Source organism: Elephantulus edwardii, unplaced genomic scaffold (genome assembly GCF_000299155.1).
Source record: "Elephantulus edwardii isolate Elephantulus edwardi_28Jun2011 unplaced genomic scaffold, EleEdw1.0 scaffold00128, whole genome shotgun sequence".
NCBI lineage: Eukaryota > Metazoa > Chordata > Mammalia > Macroscelidea > Macroscelididae > Elephantulus > Elephantulus edwardii.
The window spans coordinates 3123219-3142806 of NW_006399878.1; the positions used below are offsets into that span (position 1 = coordinate 3123219).

General features: G+C 36.8%; 1 protein-coding gene across 1 annotated transcript in view; it reads right to left on the reverse strand.

The window, feature by feature from the left end:
* Positions 1-854: 854 nt before the first annotated feature.
* ZDHHC2 (zinc finger, DHHC-type containing 2) overlaps positions 855-19588 on the reverse strand; it is a 101653-nt gene continuing 82919 nt past the window's right edge. The window contains exons 9-12 of the mRNA XM_006893554.1: positions 18136-18262; positions 17715-17807; positions 11294-11406; positions 855-932 (exon numbers count right to left, since the gene is read on the reverse strand). Coding sequence (XP_006893616.1) covers positions 892-932; positions 11294-11406; positions 17715-17807; positions 18136-18262 — 374 coding nt within the window. The 3' untranslated portion in view covers positions 855-891. The remainder of the gene's footprint in view (positions 933-11293; positions 11407-17714; positions 17808-18135; positions 18263-19588) is intronic.

Consider the following 19588-nt stretch of genomic DNA (forward strand, 5'->3'; position numbering starts at 1 on the left):
AGTTGAGAAAAGTTTATAAATATATTATGGTGGAGAGAAATTTTTTAAACTACTAACAATAGTGGTCTTAGGATGGTTTGGTCAGATGAGGGAGAGAACTGTTTAAAAGGGATATATGATATATATGTCATGACAGGAGTCCAAAACAAAGGCTGAATAGCGGAGTGGACTTGGAGGGAGGGAGTTTACAACAATGAAAGAATTTTTCTTTTACTTTTAAAGAAGAAGAGTGAACTGGGGAGGAGGTTGGACAGGGAGAAAAGTGCAACAATGAATGAATGAATGGAAATGCAAAGTCTCTATAAACTTACATTCAAACTGAATAATAAAAAAATTTTAAAAATGGTTTAGAACACCTATATAGCATTTTGAGTTGTGATTTTTGAGCATTTAAAGAATAGCATATGCTATGGCATCCTAACATGACTAAAATATGAAATTACAGAGATTTTTGTACTTAGATTCAGTGAAATTCTGCTAATGTATAGTCAAATGTATGATCATTATCTTGTCAAATAGGGGGGAAATAGTTGCGTCATCTGATAAAATGACAATATAAAACTCTATATAGAGTTCAACATTTTGAAAGGGCCACTCCCTGCCATCTAATGCACTGCTAGAAAATGAGCTGTGCTCACCAATTTTGTTCTGTAATTTATCAAAGTAACATATGTACTAGTGAATACTGAAGCTGCCTCCTAATTAGAGGCTCCAGCATGACTGATGTGAAACTGTGGGCCAGCTAAGACATAGCTCAGTTACTCTGAGACGGTGTTTGTTCAAATAATTTACACTAAGAAAAATTAGAAACTATTAAGAAATATAAAGCTTAACCACCAAGGTAAACTGTATCTTACTTTCATAAAGTATGAATTCATTTTGCTTGAAGAGTTAAGTTTCATTTTCCATGGTTAATGCAGGATTGCTCATACCTAAAGAACATAAATTAGTATTTGTTGTTGTTTAATAGGTAGGCAGAGATTTGTTTTACCAAATACACTTTCCTCAAAATACTTCTAAAGTAGATACTATGAGATGTTTATGATACAGTTATGTAAAAATACAAAGATACCCACAAATGAAGTGCCACTCACAGCCATTGTCACAAAACACTTTAAAAAAGAGAGAGAGGAATTAGGTACATGGGTTGACCATTAGTACCAACTAAGACTTGGGGACTGATCTATTAGGACCTTGTGACTTTCATGGGCTTTGTCTGCTCTGACAGGATCATCTCCCTCCCAACCAGCTACAGGAGAGGAGACAGGTATGCAGGTTGGACATTAGCACTGACTGAGACTTGGAGACTACACTGTTGAGGGCAGTACCACTTCCCTGGGTAGTACCCCTGGGATGTTCTCTACCCCTGGAGGAAACTGTTCACTCCCATTAAACTAAAACACAGGACAAAGAAGTGATGTCCCTGCCCATTAAAGGACAACTAGATGAGAAGCTTACCACAGGAAACCAGAAAGAGAGCTGCCCATAGATGATCAGCAGGGAAGATTGACTGGGAAACTGAACTGGGGGCAACACATAAAGTCTGTGACATGTCAATAGCATCATAAAGATAAGGACTGTCAACAACTTAGGCAGTCACAACAGAAACTGCTTCACACATACCAAGAGCATCCCATAATGTCAAGAAAGCAGCAAGTATGTTCAAACATAATGAAGAGTCAAAATAAGCTTTCTCCTAAAAAAGCAGACCAGATTGTAATGAATACCCCAGAGATGGAGAGGGAGAGAGATATCAATGTGGATTTCATTAATGAACAACTATTGAAGTTACAAATTACTGAAGAAAGAATTGAAACCATAAATAAAGAGGTACAAGAATTTAAAAAGTCATCCTAAGACGAAGATGCTACAGCCAACACAGTACTTGTTAGGTACCATCAAGTCCAACTCATAAACAATTTACCAGAACAACAGAAATGCATGAAAATGTAATTCAGAATATGAAGTCTTAAAGGGCAGAATTTTTTCAACATGCTTGAGGGACTAAAAAGCATAGGTGAAACAGAGAATCAGCCAGAAGGCAAGAACCTCAACAGCAAATTACTAGAAGAAAAGCCAGAAAGAAGATGGAAGGGAAATTAAGAAAACATTAGAATCAAGTGGGATAACATCAAAAGGAACAACATACATGTGATTAGAATTTCAGAATGGGAGTGAAGTGAGGGTTGAGGAAGCAGAGAGAAAATCTGATACAGGTAAAAGAAGAAAACCTACAAGGTATCTTGAAAACTGAAGAAATCCACATTCAAGAAGTTCACAGAGCTCAGAGATACTAGACTCCAAAAGAAAAATATCAGGATATATCAGCGTTAAATTCTCCAAAATAAAATAATAAAAGCAGCACAAGAAAAATAGTCACCTAAAAAGAAGAACTAAATTGATTAAGCTCTGACTTCTCAGCATAAACCCTGAGAGTAAAAAGACAATGGAAAGACATATACAAAATGCTTAAAGGAAATAATTGCCAGCCAAGGATCCTGTCCCCAGCAAAGTTGTCCATCAAATATGAAGGAGCAATAAGATCATTTGCAGAAAAGCAGGAACTTAAAGAATTTGTGAAAACAAATCCAACACTATAAGAAATAGTAAGGGAAGGCTTTCATGATGAGCAAAAATAAATGGAAACACAGCAAAACGGAAGAGATAAAACCTAGCCTGTCAATTCACACTTACTATGAATGGCTTAAACCCACCAATTAAGAGAAAAAGAGTAACAGAATGGATTTAAAAAGAAAGCAAAGCAATTTGTTGCCTATCAAAGGCACATCTAAGAAACAAGGAAAAAGACAGTGATTTTTAGTCTAAGAGTTAAAAAAGAAATAATACCAAGCAAAGGCATCTATCTACAAGAAAGCAGGAGTGGTAATACTAATCTCTGACAAAATAGATTTAAGGATGGAAAATTATCATAAAAGATGAGGAACGGCATTATATAACAATTAAAGGCACAAAAGATCAAGAACACGTAACCTTGTTAACTTCAATACACCACATAATAGACAGGCAAAATGGTTAAAAGATTTGAAGAAATAGTACCACCATAGAAGAAGGGAGACTTTAACACACCATTCTCACCAAAGGTAAACTTGAAAGAAACTAAACAATGATACAGAAAAACTAATCTATACAATTAGTCAACTTGAACTTCTAGACATATTCCGGTTACTTCAAGTAAAATTCAATTTGCTTTCTTGTCCAGTGCACATAGTACATTCTCCAGAATTAATAATATATTAGGATACAAAGCAAGCCTCAATGAAATAAAAAGCATTGAAATAATAAAGTTATCTTCTCAGGATATAATGTCATAAAACTGGAAATTAACAACAATACTATAAAGGGGTGGGGGGAACACCCATGTGGAAAGGAAATAACATCCTGCTTGAGAAATATTGGGTTGGAAGTGAAATAAAAAGTTCTTAAAATCAAATAAAAACAAAAATACAACATATCAAAACCTCTAGGATGTAACTAAGGCAGCACTTTGAGGGCTATACAAAGCAATAGGCAAACACATAAAAAAGAATGGAGCAAAATATGTGACTTAACATCTCCAGAAAGCAGGAAAATAACAAGCTAAACCCACAGCCTTCAGAAGAAAGGAAATTATAAGGACTGAAATCAGCAGGATAGAAAACTGAAAACATCAACAGGACCAGAAACTGGTTGGTTTTTTTTATAATTATTTATTATTTTTTTTTTTTTACAGAGGTTTTGGATTTCCATTCATTCATTGCCGCAATTTTCTCCCTTCCCACCGCTCCCCACCAGCTCGCTTCCCCCTCCGAAGAGAGAAAAAAAATTCCTTCATTAGTATACAATTCCCACGTCCCTTCCCCCCACCCTCCACCCCGAGTACACTTCAGAAGCTGTTTTTTTAAGGGTCAATAGAACCACCTGAAATTAAATTGGTCATAACAAAATATTAAGGAGAGCTAGTCTCTGATAAATTTGAAAGTCTAGAGAAAATAGACAAATTCCTAGGAACTCACATCCTGCTCAGACTGACAGTGGTAGAACATTGGAACAGCCACATCACAAAAAAAGAAAATGAAAGAGTCATAAAAAGATTTCTTCCTCTGCCAAAGTCCTGGCCTAGATACGATACCTTCACGGGTAAATTCTATTTAAACATTCAGAGATGAACTATCACCAATTCTATACTCAACATTATTTTTTAAAAAAATATAGAAAAAGAAGCAGCATTCTATGAAGCAAGCATAATCCTAATAGACCAATATCTTTCATGAATATAGATGCAAACATCATAACCAATAGAATTCAACAGTACATTAAAAAATAATTCATGATGATCAAGTGTGATTCATAACAAGGATGCAAAGATGGTTCAACATGAGAAAAAGAATTAATGTCATTAATCACATTAACAGCAAATAACAAGAACTACATTATCCTATCAAGACACAAAACCTTTGACAAAATCCAATACCCCTTCATGATTAAAGCACTCAACAAAATAGAAATAGAAGGAAATTTCCTCAAACAGGGAAAATTTTTCTCTATGGAGAAAGCTGTTCTTGCAAACAGGGACCAGACAAGTCTGACCTCTAGCACCAAGCCTATTCAATATTGTATTGAAAGTACTTGCTAGGGAATTACGACAAGGAAAGGAAGTAAGAAGAATCCAAATTGGCAAAAAGTGGTAAAACTGTCACTATATGCATGATATGACAGTGTAAACACAAAACACCAACAACTTAACAAAAACCCTATTAGACCTAGTTGTTGCTGAACAGCATCAAGATGAAGCTGACCCTCCAGCAGGTTTTCAGAGACAGTTAATCGCATGGGAGGAGACTGCCCATCTTTCACCCACACAGCAGCTGATCTAATAAACCAATGTAATGGAATGCCAGGATACAAGATGAACAATTAATGGAAATTAATGGAATTTCTCAACAGCAACAAAACATGGAGAAGGAAACTAAGAAAGCAATATAATTTACCATAGCCAACCACAAGATGAAATCTTGGTAATAAAGCCTAACTTTAGAGAGACAAAAGATGATAGAAGATGGATTGATGTCTTTCTGTTGTGGTGCTAGAGAGAAGTGTTGAACATACTGTAGACTGCCAGAAGAACAAATAATAGGTCTATCCTGGAGAGGATTAAACCAAGTTGCTCCTGGAGGCAAGGATTTGAAGCTTCATCTCACAGTACTTTGGACACATGGTGAGGAGGGACCTATCCTTGGAGAAGGACATCATGCTTAGAAGGGTGAAAGGACAGCACGGGAGGGGAAGACCCAGGATGAGATAGATTGACTTGGTGATTAGAGACATGTGATTAGGTCTGTTGGAGACATTGAGATTGGCTCAGGATAGAGCACGGTTCAGAGCTAATGTACATAGAAAACGTACAGACTAGGAGAAAAATTTGACAATGTCATTTCAGACAAGGGCCTCATAACAAAAGTTTATGGAACACTATAGGGCCTCCATAAGAAAAGGATTGATAACCCAATAACAAAATGGACAAAAGACATGAAAAGACTTTTCACAAAGCCAGACATGCAGATGGCAAACAAACACACGAAGAAAGGATCAAAATTACTGCCAATAAGAAAGATACAAATCAAAACAACAATAAGATATACCATCCACCCCTGTAGCAGTAGCAAAGTTTAACAGGACAGCAAGCAGTAAGTGTTGGAGAGGATGTAGAAAGATTGAAACTCTCATGTACTGCTGGTGGGTTGTAAAATGGTACAACCATTCTGGAAGGCAGTTTGGCATTTCTTCAAAAAAGCCGAATCTCTTATAACCCAGCTATTCCACTGCTAGGAATATACCTCAAGGAAATTAAAATTGAGACACAAATGAAGATATGTACACTTTTGTTCATAGCCGGATTATTGGCAATAGCAAGAAAACAGAATCATCCCAAATGTCCATCAACAAACAGATTGAGAAATTGTGGTACATTCACACAATGGAATACTACGCAGCATTAACAAGAAAGCATTATGCTGAGTGAACTAACACAATCTTATAAGAACAAGTACTGCGGGAGACTATTATTGTGAAAACAGAAGGTTAACTGTGTAAGATGTGTATAAATGTTCAAAAGGGTAGGACAAAGGAAAAAGCAGAAAAAGAAGAGGGGGGAAGGAGAGAAATCACTAGGATAGCAGAGGTTAGAAAAGATTCAATGGGAACTTCAAAGGCTGGGTTAATAACAGGCATGGATCAGTGTATATGAATAGGAATGTGAATGATCGTATACAGCATAATATGCATGAAAGAAGCACAATGTAAATGAAAGATTATATAAAACACAATATGCATACATATACTTTATTTGTATGAATGACTATATGCAAACCAGTAAAAATATGAGATAGAAGGGAAAAAAGGCAAATGAATTAAAAAAAATAGAGATATTGACAAAGTTAGGGATTAAGAAACAGTTGACCTTTGAACATGGGAGTAAGAGTGCTGACAGTTCAAAGTCTGCATATGATTTTCAACTGACTCTAGAGACATGAATGCCTCATGTGCAGATGATTAACATCACAGCTTGTTGTTGTTGTTATGTGCCGTCGAATCGCTGGCGACTCATAGCGACCCTATGCACAACAGCCCTAAACCCTGCTCTGTCCTGCGCCAGCCGCACTGCCTCTGACACACCCATCCCGATTACCCCAGTCACCGAATCAATCCATCTCATAGAGGGTCTTCCCTCCTGCGCTGTCCCTCCACCCTCCCAAGCATGATGTCCCTCTCCAAGGACACGTCCCTCCTGGCAATATGTCCAAAGTATGTCAGACGAAGCCCCAGAATCCTTGCCTCCAAGGAGTAGCTTGGTTTAATCCTCTCCAAGATGAATCTGTTTGTTTTCCTGGCAGTCCATGGTACATTCAGTACTCTTCTCCAGCACCACAGCAGTTTAAGCAAATATTTGCAACACAAGCTCACCATAATAACGGGGGTAAGGGGCAAAAATTCCATGGTCAAGTGGACACACACAGTTTCAGCTTGTCTCTTTCAACCAGAATGAAGGATACCCATCCTCACACTTTTCACATCATCATATTCATGGTTTCCTAATTCTTCAATTGCTTGCCTCATTTTAGTGAAATTCATCTTTGATTCCTAGCTCATCTCATCCCTCTCAAGTTTACCCTTCTAGGCTTTCTCTACACAGTTTTTCAACTTATTTATCAAATTGTTGTTGTGTGTCATCGAGTCAGAACCGACCCACACCTGACCCTCCCCAGGTTTTCAGAGGCAGTTATTACATGGGAGGAAATTGTCCATCCTTCACCCACAGACAGCTGGCGGTTTTGAACAGTGTGCCTTCAAGATTACAGGGAAGATTCTTACCACTAGGCCACTAGAGCTCTATCAAATAAACAGAGAAATTAATCTGCTAAATAATCAATAGCACATAATACACCACATCCACTTCTATTTTAATGTAGGATGACGAGATGAAACATGAATCCCTTCTAGAATAAAAGTAGTTGTCTTCACCCTAAAAATTGACCTCCAACTTAGATCATGTCTTTGCATCTAAGGAAACTCAGGAACTCAAAGGGAAAATGCTATTGTTGTTATGTGCTGTCAAGTCAAATTTGACCCACAATATCCCTATAAACAACTGATATAAACCCTTGTCCTATCCTGTGCCATCCTCACAACTGCTGACATATTTGAGCCCATTGCTGCCCTGTATCAATCCATTTGAAGCTCTTCCTTTCTTTTTCCAATGCTCTACCTTTCCAAGGAATAGCCTTTCCTAGTAATATGTCCAAAGTATGTGAGATGAAGTTTTATCATCTTTGCCTCCAAGGAACACTCAGGCTGCATCTTCTCTAAGATATATCTCTTCTTTTGACAGTCTATCTTCTGTCATCCTTATTCATTACTAACTCTCAGATGTACACCAAGAGATTGAAAAGACCATGGCCTGAATCAGGTGCAGCTTAGTTCTCAAACCAACATCATTCGTCCTCAATAATTTGGAGACTTTCCCAGTGCAATACATATCCTGTACTCCTGAATGCTTGGTAGCAAGTGTATTGATTATAATCTTTCCTCCATCTATCATAAAGTTACCTATCACTTGATGTTAGGATGCAATCCATATTGAAGGCTGTATTATTTGTCTTCTGCAGCAAGTGCTTCAAGTCCTTCTCACTTTGAGCAAGCAATGCTGTGTCATCTGCATAAGATAGTTTACTAGTTGAGTCTTCCTCTGATCCTGATGCCACATACTTTTTCACAGAATCCAGCTTCTTGAATAATTTGCTCAGCATACAGATTGAATAGGTGTACAAAAAAGAATACAACCCTGATGCACACTTTATTTTTTTTATTTATTTTATATTGGTTCACATACAAAATTTGTATATATTGTGTTTAACACTTTCTTTCTTTCACACTGTGCTTCATACAGACACCTTTCTTCATTTTAAACCATGTAGTGCTCCTTTTCTTTGTGTTTTACCAATACACACAGCATCTTGTTCTAGGTATAGGTCTCACATGAACACAAGAGTTCTGGAATTCCCATTCTTCTCAATGTTAGCCATGATTTGTTATGATCCACACTGTCAAATGCCTTTACATTGTCCGTAAAGCACAAATAGGCATTCTTCTAGTATTTTTTGCTTTTAGGCAGGATCCATCTGACATGGGCAATGATATCCCTCATGCCACGGTCTCTTGAAATCCAGGTTGAACTTCTATCAGTTCTCTATCAAAGTAATGCTCTTGCCATTTTTTAATGATCTTCAGCAGTATTTGTTTGCATGGGTTAGTAATGGTATCATTTGATAATTTCCTGATTTTGTTGGTTCACCTTTTTTGGAAATGGGAACAGGTATGGATCTATTCCAGTCAGTTGGCCAGACAGCTGTCCTCCAAATTTCCTAGCATAGACATAGTGTTCAGTATAGCTTGAACTTTGTCCTTAATTACCATTGGCTCTTAATCATATGGTACTTTCTGAAATATTTCTGTGTCACTTATTCCTTTTGATGCAATGATTCTGTGTATTCATTCCATCTTCTTTTGATGATTTCTAGAGCATTCAAGATTTTGTCCATATCATTTCTCAATATTGCAAATCAAGACTTGAAATATTTTTCAGTTTTTTTGCTTGTGAAATAGAGTGAGCTCTTCTCTTTTTACTCCCCAATTTCAGCTCTCTGCACTTTCTGTTATAATACTTTGCTTTGTCTTTTCAAGCTGCTCTTGAAATCTTCTGTTCAGCACTTTTACTTTACCATCTCTTCCCTTTGTTTTGGCTTCTCTGTTTCTTCTTCTTTGTTTTGGCTCTAGTGAAATTTTCCGTCTTTTTTGACATTCATTTTGGTTTTTCTTTCTCTGAATTTGTAACTGACTGTGATCAATTAGTTGTGGCCTCCACTGCACTCAGACCAGCCCTTTCTCTGAATTTGTAATGGTCTTTTTCATCCTACAACTCATCTGGTTCAATTACTGGTGTTCTATGCTTCAAACCTATTATTCTTAAGATGATTTATAAATTCAAGTGAGATAGAGTCAAGATCAAATTTTCAACTCATGGACTTGTTTTAATTTCTTCAGCCTCCATTTGAACTTGCTTCTGAGTAATTGATGGTCTGCTCCATAGTTAGCACCTGGCCTGGTTTTGACTGCTGATATTGAGCTTCTTCGATATTCTTTCCAGAGATGGAATCAATCTGATTCTTATGCAGGAAGGACAAATAGGTTTCATCAATTTTTGTTTAGTTAACCTCTAATATTTTCTGCCGGTTGGAAAGTGGAAAGGCAAGTCAAAAGGGAAAAGAAACAAAATTATAAATATATAATTGATGGAGATTAGAGGGTATATATGTTCCCTAAGAAAAAGACTTTTTAAAGGAAGCTTGTATGTCAGAAGACTATGACTGATTGTAACTGAATAATGGTTTTCAAATTTCTACTTAGGACAAATATTTGTTCCTTCTACCACTAAATCTGAAAGATATTTCAAATAAATCAGCAAATACTAATAAAATGAACTGCACAGAAGTAAGGCAGCCCTGTAATAGGATATGAAGATAAATTAATGGGAAAATTTTGAAGAATTGGTCCAGTCAATGGGGAGAATCTCTGACAAAGAGTGTCTTATCACAGATGTATGTTTTTACAGGAACCCACACATAACTCACACACCCCTGCATGCATGATTAGATTATTTTTGTTTGCTCTAACCTTAAGAAATATAAAGTATTTTAAAGGTCAGGAAGCTAAGACCAAAAAGAAAAAAAATGTGTAAGTAATTTGGCAAGTAAGGTTCCAAGTTGGGATTTGAAATCATCTCTGTTTCACTTGAACATATTTCTGGTTCTTTGTCAATAAGCCATGTTAACTGCAGTAATAAAAATTACTTAACATGACTAGGATATGAAGAAATCACAGGTGGCCAAACATATGTCCAAAATTATGCAACCACTTTAATTAGACATTTTAAATAAATCTTAACTGAGGTTAAAAAAAATTATCATTTCAAACCCTCTTCAGCACATATTTTTCAACCCTTTGTCAGAGAAGACTGCATCTTCTTATTTTTCATACTTATTTCTGAGTTTTCTATTATTTCATGTACTGTGATAAAGATTTCATGTTTTCATGCTGGGGGAAAAAGGTCCATCTTTCATAAGATGAATTTTATTGGTTTCCTAGGTCTGATACAAAAAAAAGTAACTACAAACTGAGTAGTTTAAAACACCATTCCTGGAAGCTGGAAGTCTGAAATCAGGTGTTGGCACAGGTAAGCTTTCTTGTGGGCTTTAGGAAAACTCTTCTTGCCTCTTCCTAGCTTCCGGTGGCTGACAACAATCAATGGTGGTCTTTGTTTTGTAGCTGCTTAATTCCATCTCTGCCTCCATTTTCACATGGTCCTTTCTGTTTGTGTCACTATGTGCACTCTTTTCTTGTAAGAGCACTACTGTCATTTGATTGAGGCCCATCCTTACCCAGCACAAACATCATCTTAACTAATTCCACCTGCAAAGACACTATTCCCACATGAGTTCTCATTCTGAGATTTGGTGTGGACATGAGTTCCTGGGGATGCTGGTCAACCCAATACCATGACACTATACTGATAGAACATATTAGTTAAAGTATTTCACAAAAGTTCATCAAAAATAATTCTAACTTTAAATAGGAGTCTTAACTCAAAAGGAAAGGGGGGGGAATCTCTGGAGATAGAATCAAATAGTTTCAATCACTCATCACACCTTTTAAAATCTTTTGAAAACAAGCACACCCTTACCAGCTTTGCTCTTTCCTGGGTTCGTGCTGCTCTCTGTCCACGACTGAGAATCGGTGAGAAGGTGGCTCTGGGACTCTCTCAATGGTTTCGCGGGAAACTGGTGGTTTTCAGGACTGTATAATAATGATAACAACAAATTAACTCTCGATTGTATTATTACATGTATTCTGAAGTACTGAAATCTAACTACTTGCAATGCAAGATTATTGTAAGAGGTACCCAAAGTAATTTGGTCATTAAGAGTGAGTGTATTAAATAATACTTACTCATGAAAAGATTTCTTCCTTCAATTCTTATGATTAGAATAAGAAGATAACCGTATTTCTCTCTGATAAATTTTGATTTATATGTACTTTTGCATCGAGCGGGTTCAGATTCATAGCTGACCCTCCTCGGGTGTCCAAGGCTGTCAATTGCATGGGAGAGGTTGCACACCTTTTCCCATAACGCTGATGTTGGATTTGAACTACTGGAGAATCTCAGCCTTTGAGTGAAGGGCATAACTCATCATGAACCTCTCCAATGAATAAATAGAAAAGTGTTCAAACGTCTGAGCACTATGACATTCCACCATTCAGAGGTTGGAGAAGAGAATCAAGCAAAGGAAATGGACAGGAAAGATCTGCCTATGAAGCTAGGTGGCATGCTAGAAAGAGTGGTGGCTCAGAAGCCAAGGGAAAACTTATTTACAAGGGGGAACGTAATAAAATCCTGGTGAGCACTTTCCTTTCAAAACAGATGGAAAAATTTTCCCAACAATCTCCATTTTTAATTCAGAGGGGAAAAAAGATTTCTGCTTTATACTTTGATAAATAATGAAATATAATTAAAACTTATTTTAAGCATCTGATTTTTTATAATTATATTCTATATATGTCAAAGTGTGCTGGTTTTTCATATTCAGTGATATTTTTATTTAAGTGCCTATTAAAAGACATATGTGAAAAATAATCATTTTATATGTAGAGATGGAAAAATGTATGAAAGTGTCATAAAGAAACATTTTTAAAAACTGTTCTGATGTTTCCAAGTGCCTAATCTATAGAAGATAGAACGCTCTAATCATCTCTGAAATTGAGAGAAAACAAATCTCAGTACTACCTTGCAGGGATGTTGATGTCATCAAGTTTTAAAAATCTCAAGTTCAATTTAGGAATCAAAGAATCTCAAGAAAATTTTCTCTAACATTTATGATTTAAAATTTAGATAGACATTTATGATTTAAATTTGGATAGACATTTATGATTTAAAATTTAGATTATATATACTATATTGAATAGTATGATAGCTGTGTCAATATTAAAATATTAAATAAAGTTTCACTTGTAATACCAATAGAAAAAATTGACATAGAAAATATTAGTGAACATTAAAAATATATTGTATAGTAATTATAATATTGCTCAGAATAAAAAGCCACTTAAAATTTTTCCAAGAATAACTTAATATATCTTGATTAAAATGATTAGTCTGTTTTTTAAAAGTGTATGTTTTTACTTCTTAATATTTACTTCATAGATAAATTTGAGAATCTTTCCACTTTGTGGCACTTTTACATCTTCTTATAAAAAAAATTTAGAGTTAAATCTTCAATAAGACAAGAACAAAAGTCCTCCACATTATGTCTCTACAGAGGATTCTATCCATTCACTTGAGAATCTGTAGTTCTCTTTGCTTCCCTAGAAAAGGAGCATTTTACAGGTGCAGCATACTAATTAGGCTCAAGTTTAAAGACTTCTTTCAGATCCTTTAAGACTAACAAGTGGTGAGGAGGCATTCATTCACCAATGCTCATTGAGTGCTTACATTCTCAATGAACAAGGCTTTCGTCTCATAAAAATTTTACTGTAATTCATGAAGAATAATAAAACCTAAGAGAGGGATAGTAAGCCAGGTAAAAGTAAGAGTTACCACAACAAAACAGACAAGATAAAAGGCAGTGCAGGAGCAAGTTACGATCTTACAGAGTTTTAAAGATGGCTGCTGTGGTAAAGTTACACATGAGCAGAAAAGGAATGAAGAGAAGACACAGACCCTTCAGATGACTGGAGAAAGAGCAGTTAGGAAGAGGAAGCAGCAATTACAAAGGCACTAAATAAGGGGCTGTTGTTCTTAGGTCCTGTTGAGCCTCAACTGACTCATAACTGACTCCTCTGGGTTTTCAGAGGCAGTAAATTGCATGGGAGGTGATTGTCCATCTTACTCCACGGGACAGCTGTGGATTTGAGCCTCATGCCTTCAGGCTGGCAGCACAACCCTTCGCACTCAGCCACAAGAGCACCCTCAAATAAGGGATATATTTGCTATATTTGAGAAACAGAAAGAAGTATGTGCACGGGATATTGAGAGAAAATTTAAAAAGGAAAAGATCAAAGAGGTGCTGGGCCTAGATTGAGACAGGGCATCATAAGCTGTGAAAGGACATTAATTGACTTTTTCCTAAGTAAAATAGAGAGGTAGTGCCTCAAAAGATGAAAGAGCAGAAGAAAGTCACAATCTGATGTGTTTAAAAAGGATCTTTCTGGCTTTTTTTTTAAATTTTTGTGTGAGTGTACCGTCAAAATCAGATCTGACTGGTACAGGAGGAGATTGTCCCTCCTTTCCCGGCAGAGCATCTGGTGGATTCGAACCGTGTGACTCTGGGATTGTAGTTGCAGGTCCTTGCCACTAGTCCACCAGAGCTCCCCTTCTTTCTGGCTTCTTAATGGAGACGTTGAAATAGATGTTGAATGGAACAGGAATTGCACCTGGGATATTAGTTAGGAAGCTACTGAAATAATCCTTGTGAAAAATGATGATGGTTTGGATGAGGAAAGCAGCCATGGAGAAAGAAAATGTATTCCAAGAATAAACAAATTTAGGGAGTAGTAATGGGATCTGAAAAAGAAGCAAACACAAGGTAGCAGAAAGCTAGGAATCTAGGATGACTCCAGAGTTTCTAAGCTGAATTCCTAGGAGAATTGGGATACTCAATACAGATCATCATAACAGGAAGCATGCAGATAATCCGTTTAGGGTGGGAATGCAGTGTGGAGATGGTTGGGAAATCCTAAGATCTGTTTGTAACTATTCTTGGTTGGATAACTACTTGACTGGATGCTTAAGACTGTTAATTCAGCTACGACTACAGCAGACTTCTAAACAACAGATTAAAACCTTGTCGTATCCTGTGCCATACCCAATCTCTGCCATCCTCAAACCCCACTGCTGCAGTCACTGTGCCAATCCATCTATTGAACACCTTCCTTTCCATCATTGACCTCTCTACTTTTCCAAAAATATGCCAAATAAGTAGGTATCTTTTTTATCTTTGGAGGAGAGAGACCAAGACTAATCATGTTGTCTGCATATGCTGTGGAGTCTACTACAACTCAAAGTGAGCCTATGAACACAGAAACTGTACCTTGCCCTATCCTATGCCATCCAAATCCTCTCCAACACAACTAACCCCCTGCCATAGTCACGTAGAAATTAATACCATAATGTCAGTCTATCTCATCATTTTCTCTTGCACTGACCCCCTACCTTTCCAAGGATGATGCCATTCTTCAAGGACTGATCCCTCTTGACATGCCCAAAGTATGTGAGACGGAGTTTCACCATTCTTTCCTCAAGGAGCACTCTTCTTTCACTTTCTCCAGAATAGATGTTTTATTTCTCTTAGGAGTTTACAGGATGTTAATCGTATTCTCCATGAATAGCCATAGGAATTTTTTACAAACTAATCAGGGAAAATATAACAAACCCACTGCTATCAAGTTGATTCCAACTCCTAGAAACTCTCCATTTGGTTTCCAAGGCTACATAAATCTCTACAGAAAGAGATTAACTTTCTCCTGAGATGCACTTTGTGGATTTAAACTGAACAGACACAAGACAGCAGAACAACACATGACTCACTCTATCAAGGACACATGTATCAACCAATGATTTTCAGTTGCTTCATATACATGTAAAAGGTGAATCACGAATAAGGGAGATAGGATGAAGAACTGATGCTTTAAGTGTACTGTTGGCAAAATAATGAAGAGGCAATGGAGAGTCAAAAGAATAGCAAATCTATCTTGAAGAAGTACAACTAGAGTGCCTGTTTTGTTGTTGTTAGGTGCTGATTACAACTCATAGCGACTCTATGAAAAACAGATCTGAACTTTGCCCTTCCTATGCCATCCTTGTTATCCCTAATATACTTGAGCCCTTTGCTATATTCATGGTGTTAATTCATCTCATCGAAGGTCTTCCTCTCCTTTATGGATCCTCCACCTTTCAGAGCACAATATGCTCCTTAGAAACAAGAAAGCAAAACCCTTCACAACTCAACCAATAAGCAACATCATGATAAATGCAGAAAAGAATGAAGTTGAGAGTGGTTTTCATTTTACTTGGGTCCATAATCAATGCCTGTGGAAGCAGTAGTCAAGAAATGAAATAGCAACATATTACATTTGGCATATGTGCTGCAAAGTACCTTTTTAAAGCATTAAAAAGTAAAGATAACACTTTGGGGACTACAGTACTAACTGCTTCATATGTATGTGAAAACTAGACAATGAATAATGAATATTGAAGAGATAGAGATGAATGATACCATTTGCAAAAAATATTTAATACAGTCTGAACTGCTAAGAAAAAAACAAACACAAACCTGTCTTGGAGAACTTATAGCCAGAATACTCCTTAGAAATGAGGATGGAAGATTTCATTTCATGTACTCTAGACATATTATCAAGATGAACCAGTCCCTGAGAAAGACATTATACCTAGTAAAGTAGAAGATTACTGAACAAGAGACAGACTCTTAAAATAAACTGACAAAGTGGTTGTTACCAATGGGCTCAAAAGTAACAGCAATTGTGGAGAAGGATCAGTTTCAGTCAGCATTTCATTCTCTTGAACACAGGAATGCTATGCATTGAAAAGAACTCAACTGAGCCTATCAACAGCAAGAAGAATATGACAGAATCCTCCGGTGGTCCAAATGGTTAATACATTTGGCTGTTAACAAAAAAGGCTGGAAGGTTTAATTGACCCAGAGATACTTCAGAAGAATGGAATGATAATCTACTCTAAAAAATAAATAATAAGGAATATATATTTCTACTTTGACACACATATGGTCATCATTAGTCAAAATCAACACCACAGCAATTGGCACTGATAAAAAATGGCACATACTGCAATTTTCAAGGGTGTCTGGGATTCCATTTGACCTTGTAGTGCTAGCCTAATGTTAGTTTTTTTTAGCCATTACCTTAGCCCTCTCTGGTCTCCAGCTGCCTTAGACACATGTTCTTGCAGATAATCAATAGCTGGAGGACTAGGATAAGCGATAGAATGTAAGACTTGAGGAAGACTGGAGCAAGATCCTGTTGAGAGTGAGACCCTAGTGATGGTGGTTGAGAGACTGTAGCATTGTGTGGAGAAAATATTACAAAGTATAACCAGAGAATTCCTGAGATAGACCACAGTTAAAGGTTTTTGCTGTTCTTGCCAAATGCTTGAAGGAGAAGCTGAATTATAAATGCTCTGAGACAAACCTTGCTGGCTTATTTGGATTTGATGGCTGAACTGAAACCAAAGTCTGGACTAACTGGGGAATTGTGCTTTAGGACTACTGGGCAAAACTCTGGCTTTTTAATTGGATGATATTTTTTGCCTTCCCCACTCTCCAATGTATTTCCCTAATAAACTCCATTCTCAGTACCACACTGTAAGTAAAGTCTGTGAGTCAACAATGAATAAACAAACTTCTTGCTGCTAATGTGTCTCCAGAGGCACCATGGGCTGGGTTATGGGCTCTTTATCTGTTTTCTGCTCTGGGGTAGTGAAAGGCTTTGCTATTCTCACTCCCTCAAGCCCTTTCAGAAAGACACTCCTGACCCTGAGCCCCATGTACGATGTACCTTCAAAAGACTGTTCCAGGATCATTTCTGTGCTATTTTATTTTTTAGCGAATTTTTAAAATTGTATTTTATTAATTTTAATGAACATTTATAGTTCTCTGCTGCTCTTATAACAGTTATCACAGCTGGGAAGAACACTGGGCATCAGAGAGAAATTTTTTTACTTTTTTTGCTTACCTAAGCACTGGAAGGCTAATTTTGATGTATAAACTTTTTTTCTTTTAAGCACTACACTTTAATAAAAATGTAATCACTTTTATTTAGTTAATCAAAACATATAGTAAAGAAATACCTGCTTATTTGCCACCCAAGTAATAAACAGAATTTTACACATATAAGCTTCCTATATGCCACTACCCAATCCTTCACTCCTAGTGCAAACCATTGTGATAATTACCTTAGGTGCTTAGGTGCTTTAAATATTTTTAAAGGGATGTACAATAGAAGAGGATACAATTCCTTAATAGGAAATAAAATAAGAAAACATCTATAATTATAAACCAGATTTATATGGTTACTTTTTAGTTGATGAATTCAGTCCTGCAGGTGTAGGTGGTTGTTCAGGATCCTGGTTAACAAGGCAAGTTGGAAAAGAGCAGCCATCACCTAGACTATAATAAAAAGAGAGATCTGTAATAGAAGCATGAAGAATATAATAGTAAAACTCTGTTAAAATGCTGATGTCTAAGAGATAATACGCAATATATCAGCCAGAATGTGTACAACAGACACTTGATGTAAAAGCATTTATATATGCAGAGATGTCATACGTTAACTGATGTCCACAAGACGGTGAGAATAAATCATAAAATAATGCCTTCCTTAAAAAAAAAGTTCTAAGTTCCATGTAGCATTATCTAACAATAAACCTTACCTTGACATTTCGTCAGATTACTTACATTAGTTTAAAATTTAGTTTAAAATTTGGTCATAAAGTACCTTGAAAAAATGGGTAGCAACCAATACTTCTTCTCATCACCAAAAACTTGCCGCATATTTTTACTGAAACCCAAGCTGAATCCATTCTTATCTGTTCCATGACGAAATACTGGGCTCCGGAATGCCTCTAGAAAAGACGGTAGAGAAATCATATTAACAAAGAGGAAAGCTACTAAAGCCAAATAAAACTCACCCCACTGCTACTTTTTTCGATTCCAACGCAACGCTGTAGATCTTAATGGAAGGAGACTGCCTCATCTTTTTCCCTTGATCAGCTGGTGAATTTGAAATGTCTACCATACTCAACTCAGTAGCACCTAACAACAAAACAATCTTTCAGTTAGCAGTCCAACCTGTGCCACCAAGGCTCAGTAACCCACTTAGAAATGTTTGAATTAAATAAGTAAAACTCCCAATGGTGAGCTTCTTGTGACAGTCCCTATCAACTGCCCTGCAATATAAGTTATATACACTCTAGTGGCCCAATGGTAAGAAATTATATTGTCATCCCAAAGGTACATGGCTCGAATCCACAGGAGAAAGATAGGCAATCTTCTCTTGTGCAATTTAAAGCCTTTGGAAATCTACTGAAGGGTCAGCTATGAATCTGTTATGATTCAACAGTTACATAACAATACTTGAAATAAGGAGTTCTGGTAGTATAGTGTGTTGTTGTGTATTACACTGCTAACCAAAACTCAGCAGTTTAAATCTACCAGTTGCCCCTGTGGAAAGCAGTATGGCGCTTTCTCAAAAAGTTGCAAATAGAGATACCATTTGACCCAGCAGTTCCACTACTGGGAATATACCCTGAAGAGACCATAGCTGACACCCAAGCAGATATATGCACATCCATATTTATTGCAGCTTTGTTCACAATAGCAAGGAGTTGGAAACAACCTAAGTGCCCATCAACAAACGAATGGCTAGAGAAGCTGTGGTATATTCGCACAATGGAATACTATGCTGCATTAAAAAACAAGAAACTCATGCAATATTATTCAAAATGGTTGACTCTGGAGAACATTATGCTGAGTGAAATATCCCAGTCACAAAAGGACAAATATTACATGATGCCACTGTTGTAGAATGGGACTGTCCTTGGGGTTGGGGAGAGACTGAGTAAGATGGGTTCAATAATGTATACTGCACTGAAACAGAGGAGGGAGAAAACTGTTTAAAAGAGATATGTGACTAGGTATTTCGGTCATGACAGGAGTCTAGAGCGATGGCTACATGGTGGAGGGGACCCGGGGAAGGGTTTGTAAAACAATGAAAGAATCTTTTCTTTTACTTTTCCATAATTTTTTACTCATGTACTCATAACTTATTAAATTTGTGTCATCTAGGTTGCAACACCCCCATGATACATCTTCAAGGATATGATCATGTCTGGCCAAGCACAATCAATAAGAGTGCATCTAAATTCCAAAATCAATCTCCATAATAGTCT